This window comes from Myotis brandtii, unplaced genomic scaffold (genome assembly GCF_000412655.1).
Source record: "Myotis brandtii unplaced genomic scaffold, ASM41265v1 scaffold924, whole genome shotgun sequence".
NCBI classification, from domain to species: Eukaryota; Metazoa; Chordata; class Mammalia; order Chiroptera; family Vespertilionidae; genus Myotis; species Myotis brandtii.
The window spans coordinates 162,683-177,929 of NW_005371808.1; the positions used below are offsets into that span (position 1 = coordinate 162,683).

At 52.2% G+C, this 15,247-nt stretch overlaps 1 protein-coding gene across 1 annotated transcript in view; it reads left to right on the forward strand.

Moving 5' to 3' along the window:
• The first annotated feature begins 6,947 nt into the window (after positions 1–6,947).
• MOCS1 (molybdenum cofactor synthesis 1) overlaps positions 6,948–15,247 on the forward strand; it is a 34,033-nt gene continuing 25,733 nt past the window's right edge. The window contains exons 1-3 of the mRNA XM_014532939.1: positions 6,948–6,974; positions 7,093–7,219; positions 8,544–8,711. Of these exons, the coding sequence (XP_014388425.1) occupies positions 6,963–6,974; positions 7,093–7,219; positions 8,544–8,711 (307 nt within the window). The 5' untranslated portion in view covers positions 6,948–6,962. The remainder of the gene's footprint in view (positions 6,975–7,092; positions 7,220–8,543; positions 8,712–15,247) is intronic.

Genomic DNA, 15,247 nt, shown 5'->3' on the forward strand with positions numbered 1-15,247 from the left:
CGGGGGCGGCTGCCTGGCAAGCTGCCCCCTATGCCCCGAGAAGCACCCAGGCTAGCCTGGGGCCAGCGCGCTGGGAGGGACGCCTCGTCGCTTATTGGGGGTGGGGAGGGGGGTGCAGTGATGTTCCCTAGATGGACTGCCCGTCTCTCGTACTTCAGGGTGGGGGAGGGGCTCGCTCCTTGGGGGTCTTGCTTAAGCACCTCCCTGCCCACCAGCCCTGCAGCCCCCACCAGGTCTGAGTGGCCTCCGGGGCTGGGGGGCAGGCGGCTAGGGCTTTGGGTCCTAGGAGATGTTATCAGTACCCCTCTCAGCCCCGCCCCACGCTCAACCTCTTCCTTCAACATTTCCTCCCCATCCCCCCGCGGACTTGTCTGGGTATGACCAGGTGTTCTTGAGACACCCTTCTGTAAAGTGTGACACTGCCTAAAAATGTCACCTTGGTGCCACCAGTAGTTGTCACCTCGATGGTCACAGGGCTCTGACTTTCTGTTTCATCTTCACTCCCCTCTGGAGGGTTCAGCCGCATTTAGGGCAGCCAGCCAGCAGCAGGACCTGGGCCCTTCAGGTTAGGGGTTCCGTATCTCTCTCTTCAGGGTGGGGAGCCCCCTTCTCCCCACCCCCCAGTCCTTGACAGCATCCCTCAGAGTGGTTCCTATAATCACAAGTTTTAAGTTTGCTCTTGTTTTGTGTTTGTGGCCAGAGAATAATTTGGGGAGAAGCATCTCTTTTTATTTGGTGAAACCTTATTTCTAGACCCATCTGGTCCTTCTCCTCCCATCTGCCAGCACAAGCCTTCAAGTCCTGGGGTTCATCAGCTCCAGCTCCCCCACCACCCTCACTACTGCCCAATGAGGGGGAGCCTAACTTGCGGTCCCCTCTGGGATCCTCAGATAAGACGGTCCAGTTGCTGGGAGATGGAGAAAATGTTCAGTATTCTTGGCCTCTGCACTCCACTGAGGGGGAAGTAGGAAAGCCCAGATTGCTGAGAGATCTTTAAACAGTTCCAGAAAAGGGATGTTCCTTCTTCCCCCGCCCCTAGTTCATTTTAGACCTTTCAGGAGAGGACCTGTGCTAAGTGCGTCAGCCCTCACAGGAAATCATGGAGTCGAGTCTGTAAATCTGAAGAGCAGAGTGTATTTCAGGTGTGAGGGCTTATGGAGTCACAGGGCTGTAAGGGGGCAGGAACTCAAACTCTCGTGCCTGTGGGGAGGACGGGGGAGAGCCTGCCCCCACCCTTTCCTTTGCACCGGGAAGGGAGCTCTCATGAGCAGGGGGAGCATGGGCTGTGGGACAGAGGACCTGGATGTGAGTCCCAGCCCTGCTGCTTCCTAGCTGTGTGAACTTCACCTCCCAGTGCCTGCTCTTCCCGTTTGTAAAGTGGAATAATAGTGTCTACTCCATCAGGTGGCTATAGGGACTATAATGTATATATACACACACGCATACTTAGAACAAAGCCTGGCACACGTAAGTGCTCTGGTAAGCATGTATTTGTGGTAATTATTATCTTTGCTGCCACTGGCCCATGTGGTGTCCCGTTAGTCCCCTCCCACCTGGACATTCAAGATAGTCATTCTGTCAACTATTGGACCACAGACCGCCCATCTCGGTCGTTCCCCTCTAGAGTTGTCCTCAGCGGACAGGTTGTCCCTGGAGTGCCGGATGCTCTCCTGCCTTTCTTGGAATTTGCCCACAGCGCTCAGCACGGGGATCTGCCTGCAGGGGAGTCAGCAGATGTTTTTGATTGTTTGCAACCCAAGTGAGGGGCATGGACCGTAGGCACAGGAAAGGGAGCCCCAAGTTTACAGTCTTGCTCAGCCTCCAATTTTCTCTGGCTCCTGGGCTGCCACTTCTTCCCTCTTCCGGTCTTCAAAACCGGAGGCTTGAAGCAGCCTGTCTTTACACAGTGGGGAGGACACAGAATGTCTTGGAGACTCTCAAGGTGAGATGAGCCTGGAGGCACAGGCGGTCAGCCTATCCCAGAGCCTGCCAGTTGGCGGGAGCAGAGGTGGGAGCCTCTGTGCCCCTATCCCCCTTTCCTTCCTGCAGGGTACCTTTTCCCACACCCCGCACAGGGCCTGGGCCCTCTGGTTTGGGATGGGGCCGGGGGTTGCTTGGAGAGACAGAGGGGCAAGTCACTGGGTAGATAACATTTCTGTGTTGGGGTGCGGGTGTGAGAGCTGGCTGTAGGCTAGCTGAAAGGAGGCCTTGGGGTTGGTCCAAGGACAGGTTGAGCAGCTTCTACAGGTAGAAAGGGTAAGTGGTGGCGTGTGAGCACATGGGGATGTGGGCACGTGGGCACGTGGGCACATGGGACGTGGAAGGGGAGAGATGGCCACCTGCCATTGTGATTGGGACGGCCCGGACAGTCTTCTCCAGAGGGCTTACCCCAGTCCAGAAGCACTGTACCCCTCTTCCTCCCTCTCAGGCTCCATGTGGGCTTTGTTGGGGCAACAGGGGACCAGTCTCGGGTGCTGGGGCTGCAGCCTCAGGCAGGGGAGAGAGGGACTCTGCAAGGCCACGGCACCTGGCTGTGCAAATGGCTGGAAAGGAGAGATGATGGAGACGGGTTATGAGGAAGGAACTGGGTATAGGAGAAGGTAGGAAGGACAGCAGGGTCTGGCCTGGGGCAGGACACGTGGAGGGAAAGAAGACAGAGGGCAAGCAGGGTGTTATCTGGACTCCCAGCCTGGGCAGCTCTGTAAAAGCTTTGCTTTGGAGTGTGACACTCCTCGCCAGGAGCAATAGATGTGTAGACCTCACACTTCGGGTAGGGAGGAGGGGAGGAGGGAGCCGGAGATGTGTACACCTCACACTTAGGGGGTGGTGAGGGGAAGAGGGAGCCGTAGATGTGTAGACCTCACACTTAGGATGGGATGAGGGGAGGAGGGAGTGAGGCCGGGGGCTGGGCGCTGTGCTAAGTCCTCTCACGTGGCAGGAGTTAATTTTGAGGCACCCGGGGTATACATCATTGCAAACTGCTGGTCAGGCAGGGCCACTGATATTCGAGTCTGGCGCGTGCTTTTTCTCCTGCATAACCCTGCTACCCTGTGTATACTCTAGAGCAGTGATGGTGAACCTATGACACGCGTACTCATTTTTTTGGTTGATTTTTCTTTGTTAAATGGCATTTAAATATATCAAATAAATACCAAAAATATACATCTTTGTTTTACTATGGTTGCAAATATCAAAAAATTTCTATATGTGACACGGCACCAGAGTTAAGTTAGGGTTTTTCAAAATGCTGACACGCCGAGCTCAAAAGGTTCGCCATCACTGCTCTAGAGCTATTCGGGGGCTGGCCTTTACCATTGAAATCTAATGCCCAAGTGACTAATGCCAGGTGAGGCACGGAACACCTTAGTACAGGGGTGGGCAAACTTTTTGACTCGAGGGCCACAATGGGTTCTTAAACTGGACCGGAGGGCCGGAACAAAAGCATGGATGGAGTGTTTGTGTGAACTAATATAAATTCAAAGTAAACATCATTACATAAAAGGGTACAGTCTTTTTTTTTTGGCTGCCTTAGTACCACCCTGGCCCACGCCATTCCACTCTGCCCAAATCTGCCCTGGGCAGGGAGACAAGAGGTAGGCAGGTGGTAGCAGGTGGTAGGCCGCTGAGAACTGGTTATTGGCACTGGTACCGGTGGTCCTGGAGGGATCGGACACCACCGTCCTGCCTTGGGCGCTGTGGCAGCAGGTCTAAGTCCCAGCCGTGGGTGGGAAGGCCAGGGCCTCGCAGGACCGGGGAGGGTGGGAGAACTAGTCACGGCACTCACAACTAGTGCTGCTCAAGAATGCTTGATTGATGGTTGCATGCGTGTAAGTAGGAGTTATTTTAAGAAAATGGCAGGAATCGCATATGTAATACCTACTCTGTGCCAGGAACACCGCCCATCGTTAGGTAGAAACGTTACCCACACTTTATGGATGAGGAAGCCAAGGCTTAAGGAATTAGCTCGACAGGCAGTTAGTAAGAAGCAGAGCCAAGCTTGTAATTCAGGTTTGCCTGCTCTCAAAGCCTGTGCTAGAACCACAGCCACTAGCCCGGAGTAAACCAGCTGCTGCTGCCTTTGTCCTGGGATGGCTGGGCCAGTGGCCCTCAGGCCGGGCTGCAGGGAGAAAGCTCCAGCTCTTCAAACAAACACAACTCCAAAGCTCGCCCAGAACCATGGGCAGGCTCTGGCCTCGGTGCTAGAAGCTCGGCAGTGATGCTGCCGGGCAAGCAGAGTTGGGAGCCGCGGTAACACCCCACACCACGTGGGCAGCAGAGGCCAACCCGGAAACGCGTGATGACCCCAGTGTAACTTTCTCTTTGGAGTAGGAGCCTGCCTCTTGGCTTGTTGACACAGTTTGCCACTTGCTACTGACATGTAGTGTAGACACCAGGATACTGAGTCCCACAGGAGGGCTCCCCACCCGGGAAGCAGCCTGGTCCAGGCTGGGGCCCTAGGAATCTGAGCAGCTGGGGCTTTCTACTTCTGATATGTCTAGCCCTTCCTGGGGGAGGCATTGCTGGCCACCCTGCCTGTGGCCGTGCCCTCTGAGCCCTGGGCTCCTTTGACTGGCACTGGTATTTTTTTCCTCAAGGAGATTTAAGGGAAAGGAAGAAACTAGAAGAACAAAAGTAGGACATGCGGTGTTGGAGGAGAAAAGAGGCAGGGATGAGGCTTGTTAATATCTGAGAAAGTGGGAGAGGGAGAGGGAGAGAGAGGGTGTGTGTGTGTGTGTAGGAGGCTGGGCAGGTGCTGGCAGTACAGAGTCTGAATGAACCTAGATAAGGTCACTCCAGGTTGCAAAGTGGAAATGGGCCTGCCGCTCCCTGGCCAGAACAGAGCATCTCATTTCCTTGTGGATGCCCCATTACACTGCTTGCTCCCTGATTCTGCTGAGTCATACTCCTTGGTCCTCACTTGCTCCCAATTCCTGGATTTACTTTGGCTCCTCCCTCACCCAGCCACCTCCCCTGTATGTTACCATGAGGGTCAGGAGAGGCATCTTGGCAAGTGAGGAGGTGGGGTCTGGGGTGACTGACAAATTAATGAATTGCAAATAGCTGTTGATGGAGAAGCAGGTGCAACTCTGCCCCGAATCCCGATTCCCAGGTGCCTGACCTCCTGGGCTCTGGTGGCCAGTGGGACTCTTGGCTGTGAGCGTCCCCTACCCCACCCTCAAGGCTACCGCTGGCAAGGCGGTGGGAGCGAGGGAGGAAGGTATGGTTAGGATGGTATTAGACTGCAGTTCTGAGAAGTGACTGCTGCTCCCTGGCCATGACTGAGCAGGGTTCCTCAGAGGACAGGGGGAACTGGCCTCAGTGTGGGCAGCGTGAGGGCAGTTTGACAGGAGCACCCCCACACCCCCACACCCCCACACCCTCACACCCTCACACCCTCTCACACCCTCACACCCTCACACCCTCACACCCTCACTCCTCCTGTCCCTTCTCTCTCCCGAGTCGGGCTGTGGCCCTTGGCCCTGGCTGCACGTTAGAGTCACCTGGAGAGATTAAAATCACAAGTGCTCAGAGATCAGATTCACTGATCTCCAGAGGAACTTTTTTGTTAAGCTCCCAAGTGGTTTCGCAGAACAGCCGGGGCTGAGGAGGTCACTGGCATCAGTGTTTCTCCCTCTTGGGTGCAGGCGAAAGTTACCCTGGACCTCAGGAGGGCCCGAGGCCTTCTGCCTCTTAGATTACAAAATCCTAATCCTAGGTGTTTACCGGCCAGCTCCCAGGCCCCTCCCTTACCCTCCCCTCCCCCTCAGCTCATTATTCTCGCCTTATTTTACAGCTGGGAAACAGGCCTTGAGGAATTAGGGCGCTTGCTTTCCCAGGGTGTAAGGTCACACCTGGCCCAGAAACCAGGGTTCTTGCCTCATCAGAGCCCTTCCCATCGGCCTTGGGGATGACTGCCAAGGTCATGATTTCTTTGTTCTAAAGGTTCTAAAGAAATGGCTTCTCCTCGCCCGCCCCTCATACTGCCCCATGCATCTTCTCGGACTCACCCTGTCCATCAGAGGAAGGGATTTAGAACTTGGAATCAGAGACCTGGATTTGAATCCAGTTCTGCCAAGGGTGTTCTTGGATTCTTCATGGAGAAGATGTGGGAATTAATTGAACAGAGAACATTCTTTGGAACTTTAAGATGCTTTGCAAATGTTCCTTCTTGGAGCAATGGTCTCGTCAGCATCTGTCTTGACCCAGGGTTTTGCTCTGAAGGTGGGAGATCAGACTAGATCAGACTTTGGAAAAGGTGAGGCTGGCTGCCTTCTTTTCTCCCCAGCAGGGTTTGGGCCTTCCAGGGACCCTCCAGCAACCTCCTTCCCCTTAGGCCTCAGACAACGGGTGGGTAATTCTTCCTGCAGTGGGTCGGGAAGGATAAAGACTGGAGTAATCTCTGCACGATCATTCTGGCCCCTCCATTCTGCCCTCTTGGGGGCTGGGAGCCTCGTTCCTTCTGCAGGTCTCCCAGGTTGTGCTGTCCTCGCCCCTTGGCCTGTGTGCGGGGAGCCCTCCCATGTGTATATCCTCCCCAGCTGCTCCTGGTGGCTTGGCCCTTTGGGTTCTCCTGGGCATTGGGGATGCCCTGGTGACCCCAGCCAACAGGGAGATAGTTAAGGGGGAGGCAGCTTGTGTGACACCCAGAGTTGGTGGTTTTGCTTGGAGCTCTTTCTGCCTCCCATGGTCAAGGGAGGGAAGGGGAGGCCTTGGTTGGAGAGGTGGCTCACCAAGTCCCAGCCATGCAGCGATGGCGCCACGGTGCCTCTCAGTTACCTGCTCCTTCCTGCCTCCTTCCTGGACCCCCTGTCCCAGGGACCTGTCCAAGAGATATTTGTTCCTGGGCAGGCTTCCTGTGAGGGCGGGGGTGGGCATGTCCTGCAGGGCGGGACTCCAACCGAGCAGGTCCTTCCCTCAGGCCAGTCTTGGGAGAGGGGGAACCCCAGGGCTGCAGGACCCACATGGCTGGAAAGGTGAGAGGTGCTGCTGCACAGATGGGGAGGGATGATGTCCCAGAGGGCTTCCATCAGGGGCCTCCCCTGGCTCCACTCCTGCAAGTGTCCTCTGCTCTGACCTGACCTGTCCCTGCAGGAGCTGTCCAGGCGGAGGCAGTTCCTGAGGGAGCACGCGGCCCCCTTCTCCGCCTTCCTCACCGACAGCTTTGGCCGCCACCACAGCTACCTGCGGATCTCCCTCACCGAGAAGTGCAACCTCCGATGTGAGTCTCCTTCCCGGGCCCTCTCTGCACTCCCGTTCCTCTGCCGAAATCTCCCCATGCCAGGGCTCCTTGTCGGTGTCCCCAGTTCCTCTCTCTGACTTCCCCACCGCCCGCTGCCTTGCTCGCCAGGTGGGGTTCAGGACAATATTGGGGTCCAGGCTGAGTTTTATGATCCTGAAAGCTGGATTCTACCTGGGATTAGATTCGAGTAGAGAATTGCTGTTGTGTTTGGGATTGAGATTGGATCTGCATCTCTCACTCCTCAGGGTTCTTTCTTCCTCCCTCCTGTTGCCCTGCAGTGCCCAGCGTTCAGGATGTGCCAGGGTGCCCTGCTAGACACTATAAACATGAGGCCCACAGCAGGGCCCATGGCCAACACTTGAGCTGTGGAGACACCTCAGTGTCTAGAGAAGTTCATTAACTTGCCCAAGGTCATCTGGGTCAAGATGATGCAGAGTCCTTGTTTCATAATCCCACGTGGACTGCCCTGGGGGTGTATCTGCTGGCCTTCCCTCTCTCCCTCCCTCCCTCCTCCCTCTCCTCCCTCCCTCCCTTCCTCTGTAGTTCACAGTAAGAAATGTGTTCACTTCATGGCCCAGGAAATATGTGTGTGCATATGTAAATGTTGAACCAAACATTTCTATTCAGTCTTAAAAGACTAATTATGGAGCCTTTATGACCTTTCACAGATCTGGTCCCAATCCTTGATAGCACTGAACCACCCAAACTGATGGTGGGGATGGCGCCCTCACCCACCAGGGCTCACCTCCTTTACCCCATTCTTCTACCTGGCCCTGATATAGTACCTGAGTTCTCCAACCCATTAAACCGCAATGACAGTAATCTGGAGTAGATAGGCTGGTGGTAGCCACAGAGAACAGCGGCTTTGCCAGGCCAGAGGGTACTTCCCAGCCTTTTCACCCCATGACGCACAAACGGAAGGGTAGCTATTTGTCCAAACCAGATGAATGAGAGAGGGTGAACAATGCCAGAAGGAATGGGCCCGGCCCTGGCCCTCTGGGCAGGCCATGCCCAGCACTGAGGAGTCAGCATTTTGGCGTCCCCCTACCTCAACCAGGCTCGCTCTCTACCTGGCTTATCTTTAACCTGTACCCTCAGCTCCCCACTGGTGGGGAGGGAGTGTTACCATTTCACAGATGAGAAAGGTGAGGCCCGGAGAGAATCTGGCCCAGGGTCTGTACCACCTTAGATTGACGAGACTTCTCAGTGTCTAGGTGGGGTCAGGAGGAAGTCCTGGCCTGGTGAGGGTGGGCACATCATGGGCCTGGCTGCTGTCATCATTCCCCACGCTCCTTCCCTGCAGGCCAGTACTGCATGCCCGAGGAGGGGGTCCCACTGACGCCCAAGGCTGACCTGCTGACCACGGAGGAGATCCTGACCCTTGCGCGGCTCTTTGTGAAAGAAGGCGTGGACAAGATCCGGCTGACGGGTGGAGAGCCGCTCATCCGGCCCGACGTGGTGGACATCGTGGGTGAGTCTGACGGAAGCTGTTCCCACTTCTCCCAGCTCCTGCCTTGTCCAGCTGGACTCCGATATTAGTACTAATATCAGCAGCATTCATTCATTTAGAGCAGTGATGGCGAACCTATGACACGCGTGTCAGAGGTGACACGCGAACTCATTTTTTTGGTTGATTTTTCTTTGTTAAATGGAATTTAAATATATCAAATAAATATCAAAAATATAAGTCTTTGTTTTAAATATAAGTTGTTTTACTATGGTTGCAAAGATCAAAAAATTTCTATATGTGACACGGCACCAGAGTTAAGTTAGGGTTTTTCAAAATGCTGACACGCTGAGCTCAAAAGGTTCGCCATCACTGATTTAGAGCTTTATGCTCACCAGGTCCTTCCACCCTCTGAGATGGGTACCATTGTTATTCCGCTTCATTCAGAAATGAGGCTCAGAGAAGTTCATTAACTTGCCCAAGGTCACAAAGCTAGTAAGTGCCAGAGGCTTGCTGTCACGTTGAGACTAAAGTCCTCGCCGGGGCCTGGGCCCACATGACCTGCCTCCCCGCCTCCCTGCCTCCCCTCCTCTCCTCCAGGCACGGTGCCAGGTCTTGGCACTTGCTGCTCCCTCCCTGGGAGTGGCGGGCTCACTGCCTGCTTCAGGCAGGTCCCTGCTCAGATGTCGTCACCTTGCGGAGCCCTCCTTGACCACTCTAAGTACATCTCCATACAGACCCTGAAACATAATTAAACATGAAAAAAATAAAGTACATTTCCACATAGACACGCCAGCTACTCTCTGTCCCTGGAGTTGTCACGCTGCAGCCCACAGGCTTAATCTGGCCACCACCTTTTTGTGTGGCCTGCAAGCAAAGAATTTTTTTTTTTATGTTTCTGTGGATTGGAAAAGAAAATCAAAAGAATAACATTTTGTGACATGTGAGAATTAAATGAATCCTAAATTCACTGTCCATTAATGAAGTTTTGTTGGAACATAGCCACGCGTCTCAGTTACATATTTCCCAGGCTGCTTTTGCAGAGTTGAGTAGTTGCGAGGGAGACCATGTGGCCGGCAAAGCCATAGATATTTACTATCTGGTCTTTTGCAGAAAAAGTGTGGCAGCGCCTACTTCACCCTGTCCTACCTTATTTTTCCCCACGGGATTTGTCTCATTTTGACTTTATGTTATTTGGTTGTATGTGGTTTTTCGCTTTGCATTGTCTGTCCCTTCCACCAACTAGCATGAGAGCTCTGAGTGGGCCCTGGGGCTCTGTGGGGGGCCGTGTGGCTCTCAGGGGGCTGTGTGGCTCAGTGGGGGACTGTGGGGCTTTGCTGGGGCTGTGGGGCTCTGAGGGGGGCTGCGTGGCTCTGTGGGGGGCCATGGGGCTCTCAGGGGGCCTTGGGGCTCTGTGGGGAGCCGGGTGGCGCTCAGGGGGCTGTGGGGCTCTGAGGGGGGCTGCGTGGCTCTGTGGGGGGCCATGGGGCTCTCAGGGGGCCTTGGGGCTCTGTGGGGAGCCGGGTGGCGCTCAGGGGGCTGTGGGGCTCTGAGGGGGGCTGCCTGGCTCTGTGGGGGGCCGTGTGGCTCTCAGGGGGCCTTGGGGCTCTGTGGGGAGCCGTGTGGCTCTCAGGGGGCTGTGGGGCTCTGGGGGGGCCGTGGGGCCCAAGGAGGACTGTGGAGCTCTGGTGGGGGTCATGGGGCTCTGGAGGGCCATGGGGCTTTCAGCGACCCATGGGACTCTGGGGGGCCGTAGGGCTCTGTGGGGGCCATGGGGCTCTGTGGGGGCCATGGGGCTCTGTGGGAGCTGTGGCAGGGTTTGTTCCAGCTGTGCTCCCAGCACCTGGGACCCTGCCAACACAGGTGGTGCTCACTAAGATTTGTCCGATGAAAGGAGAGTGGTTGAAAGTGCAATCTCTGAGGCAGGACATGCCCATGTGTGAGTCCCAGCTGTGCCTCTGACTGACAGCATACCGTTGGGCAACTTTCACAATCGGGACGGAGACGGTACCTGCCTTACGGGGAGGAATGAGGAGGGAGTGCTCTGGAAGGGTGGCCCTGCACCGCTTCTACGCCCCAGGGTCGGGCAGAGAGACCTTTGCTCACATGGTTGTAGATGATGAAATCAGAGGAAAATAAGGTTGTGTGTTCTTGATAGTTGAGCCCTCCACCCCCTCACCGCCAGCCCCACCCCAGCTGTTCTGGGTAGGACCTCCCAACCCTCGGCTCTCCGCCTCGTTTGCTGGCTCAGCGAGTGTTCTCGAGTGCGTTGTCCTGTCTGGGCCTGTGCTGGGCACAGTGAGCCCCTGGCACTGCCGTAGGCAGAAGCAGCCCCTGGAGCCTGCCATCTGACAGGGCTCAGGACCCCCACAGCCCTCTCCTTTCCTTCCCCAGGGCCAGCTTCCTCCACCCACCTCTGGTCACGGCCTGGGATCCTGCCATTATTTCTGGGCTGGACACCCTGTCCCAGGGAAGCTGACCAGTCTTTCTGGTTGCTCCTCGGAGCTTCAGAGAAAGCTGGGTTCCAGGAAAAGGCTGAACCTGCTGAACTTGGCTGGCTGTCAGGCACAGCCCCCTGGTTCAGGCCACTTCGTGTGCCTTCTGGCCTGGGTTCAACCTTAAGTCCCTGTGTTTCCTGTACATTGTTGTGATGCCGTTGTAATAACCTGGTTATTATTTAACAGGGAAGGAGGAAAGGGCAGACCCAATAGTATAGGCATGCCATTTATACAGCTTTGCCAAAAAGTTGCATCTAATATTCTCCAAGTCTCTTCCCAGATGATTGATGGGGGAAGGGACGAGATAAAGGACATGTAGATGCATGCCCAGTAAGGTCTGAGTGACATGGGAGGATGCTTACCTGTCAAACCTGGAAGCTAAATGAGTCAGGGGCTGGAGTAGGCGTGGCCACTACCAGTGCAGGAAACCTGAATATTTAAATTTCCAAACAAAGGAAGGTCTAGCTCTCTTTCTCTTTCACCTGTGACTCCTGTTGCAGGGGGCTGTGCTCCCCTGCGCCCGCACAGCCATGTGGGACTCTCACAACGGACTAATGGATTTTAATTAGCTTGGATGCTGAACTACACCTGGCTGCACCATGGAGCAGACACTCTGGGCACTGGTCTTGCTTTTGACACTGCTGGAACCCCAGCTGCACTTTTTTCAGGGCTGGCTAAGGGGCAGGGAACTTTGGAACCCGAGCAATGTGACTTCATGCAAATAAAGCCTTTTTCCACATCCCATTATCCTGTGGGGGCTTCTGAGAGCTCTTATTTCAGCAGTACCCCGAGCACCTCCCCCTCGCTCCCATGATCCCAGGGGAAGTTTGATTCCCTGGTAACAATTATACAGCCACTAGAGGCCCAGTGCATGAGTTTGTGCACCAGTGGGGTCCCTCGGCCTGGCCTGTGGGATCGGGCTGAAACCAGCTCTTTGACATCCCCCAAGGGGTCCCGGATTGCGAGAGGGCGCAGACCAGGCTGAGGGACCCCACCAGTGCACGATTGGGGCCGGGGAGGGACACGGGAGGTTGGCCAGCCAGGGAGGGACCACAGGAGGGCTCCAGGGTGTGTCCATCCTGATCTGCCGGACGCCAGCAGCAAACTAACTTATTGGTCGGAGCGTCTGCTCCCTGGTGGTCAGTGCACATCATAGTGAACAGTTGAGCGGCTTTAGCATATCATTAGCATATTATGCTTTGATTGGTTGGATGGACGACCAGATGACCAGACAGTTAGCACATTAGGCTTTTATTATATAGGATAACCACTACCCATAGCCATAATGCTTTTCATCTAGTAGGTCTGAACCTCTATATCTATTAAACAATAACCCGATTCTTGCTCCCCACACACACCTCGTCCCTGCCACTTTCTGTCTTTATGATTTTTAGCTACTTAAAGAACCTCGTATAAGTGAATCATACAGTATTTGTCTTTTGTGACTGGCTTTTTTCACTTAGTATAATGTTCGCAAAATTCATCCATGTTATAGCATATTGCAGAATTTTCTTTCTTTTAAGGCTGAATAATATTCCATTGTATGCATATGTCATATTTTGATAATCCATTCATTGGTCAAGTTGGGTTGCGTCCATGTTTTAGCTGTTGTGAATAATGCTACTATGAACGGGTATAGAAATGTTGGTGACGGGGGTAACAGCACCAGGTGTTAGACTGGTGGGGTCAGACGGGACCTGGGTCAGCAACATCAATACTTGAGTTCTGGCTGGGAAAGAATTCAGAGCCAAGACTCAAACTATGAGAGAACATTTACTTAGAAAAATCACAGAGGTGGACGAAGTGAGTGATAGAAGAAATGGGTTTAGGAAACAAGTTACAGAGGCAAAAGGAGGGCTCTTGGAGCTTAAAAGTGAGGAAGGTAAAGGGGACATGCCAGGGGGAATGGAAGGGTGAGGAGGAAGGGAAAGGCAGGGGTGTGCTCCAGGGAAGGAGAGCACTCTAAGTCCTGAGTTTTAACGGTTTTAAGGGTGTAGATTTTAGGGGAGGTCCCAGGGGAACATCTCAGTAGAATCTTCAGCAGGTTTCCAGATGTGCCCTCTCAGGGTTGTGGTCTCCACTGATAGATTGGTGCCAAGGTAGGGGGCCATTATTCAGTGCAGCTGGTCCTAAGGTCAGCCTTGGTGTTGCTTGTCTGGTTTTGCTGCTTTTCTGAGCCTGGAGCTGAAATACAACTGAGGCCAGGATGTTATCTCTAGGGAATAAAGGTCAGGGGATCTAAACATATTGACCAGTGATATGCTAGGGGAGGAAGGGTCACCCTGGACTTGTCTCCCTGGTGACCTTCTGTACCTGTCCCATCATCCTTGTTCTTACTCTGCCCATCTCTGTTTAGCTGCCTACCACAGAAGTATCTCTTTGAGATCCTGCTTTCAAAGAGACAGTGGAAGTGGAATTGCTGGGTCATATGTAGTCCTATTTTTAAACTTTTTAAAGAACCCTCCATACTGTTTTCCACATTGGCTGTACCATTTTAAATTCCTACCAACAGTGACAAAGTTCCAATATCTTCACATTCTTGCCAGCATTTTTTATTACTTTTTTGATAGTAGCCATCATAATGGGTATGAGGTGGTATCTCATTGTAGTTTTGATTTCTGTTTCCCTGATGGTTAGTTGAGCATCTTTTCATATGCTTATTGTCCATTCATACATCTGCTTTGGAAAAAAATCTTTTCAAATTTTTTGCCCTTTTTCGAGTTGGGCGTTCAGTTGTTACTGAGTTTTAGGGTTCTCTATTATCCTGGATCTTAACCCCTAATCAGATATATAATTTGAAAATATTTTCTCTCATTCTGTGGATTGCTTTTTATTCTATAGTCAGTATCTTTCTGTGTCCAAATTTTTAAATTTTCATGAAGTCCATTTTTCTTTGGTTGTCTGTGCCTTTGGAGTCATATCCAAGAAATCGTTGCCAAATCCAATGTTGTGAAGCTTTTGTCCTGTAATTTCTTCCAATAATTTTGTTGTGTTAGGACTTACATTTAGGTCCTTGATCCACTTTGAATTAATTTTTGTATATGGTGTTAGGTAAGGATCCAACTCCATTCTTTTGCATGTGGATATCCAGTTTTCTCAGCATCATTTGTTGAAAAAAACCCAAAACTATTTTTTCTCCTATTGTATGGTCTTGGCAGCCTCCATAAATAGCATTTGACTATAAATGAGAGGGTGTATTCTAGGCTCTCTATTCTATTCTATTGGTCTGTATGTCTGTCTTTATGTCAGTACCACACTGTTTTGATTACTGTAGCTTTGTAATGTGTTTTGAAATCAGGAAGTGTATATCCTCCAGTTTTGTTCTCTTTCAAGATTGTTTTGGCTATTCAGGGCCTCTTGAGATTCCATATGAATTTTAGAATTTTTTTTTTTTTTTTTAGTTCTATCAAAAGGTCCTTGGAAATTTGATAGGGATTGCATTAATTCTGTTGATTGCTTTGGGTAATATTGACACTTAACAATAAATCTTACAACCCATGAACATGGGATGTGTTTCCATTTATTTATGTTTTCTTTAATTTTCTTCATCAATGTTTTGTAGTTTTCATTGTTAAAGTCTTTCACTTTGGTTAATCCTAGGCATTTTATTATTTTTATGCTATTATAAATGGATTGTTTTTGTAATTTTCTTTTCAGAATGTTCATTGTGTATCTGTTGAGATTTTAATTGCATAAAATATGTACATCAAATTGGGGAGAATTAATATCATTTTTATTCATAGACTCACCATCCCAGGTTGCTGAACCCAAGAAACTACATCACCCAGGGTCCCTTGTCTGTTGGGATCCTGATGGGTTGAGCCCGCCAGCGAGGTCAGGTTATTTTTACTGCTCCCTGCTCTATTTCTACACTGGGTTCTGACAGTAGCTGTATTCCCTCTGAGACTAGAACTCCCACAGGGCAGCCTCTCTCCATGGTGACTTAATTGGACTCCTAGCTTAACTTTCTCTTTATATCTGTCCTTTGGCCTTACATATAATAATGGGTCCCCAATGTTGCTAGTCTGAGTGCTGTACTATTCATTGTTGAGGCCCCTAATT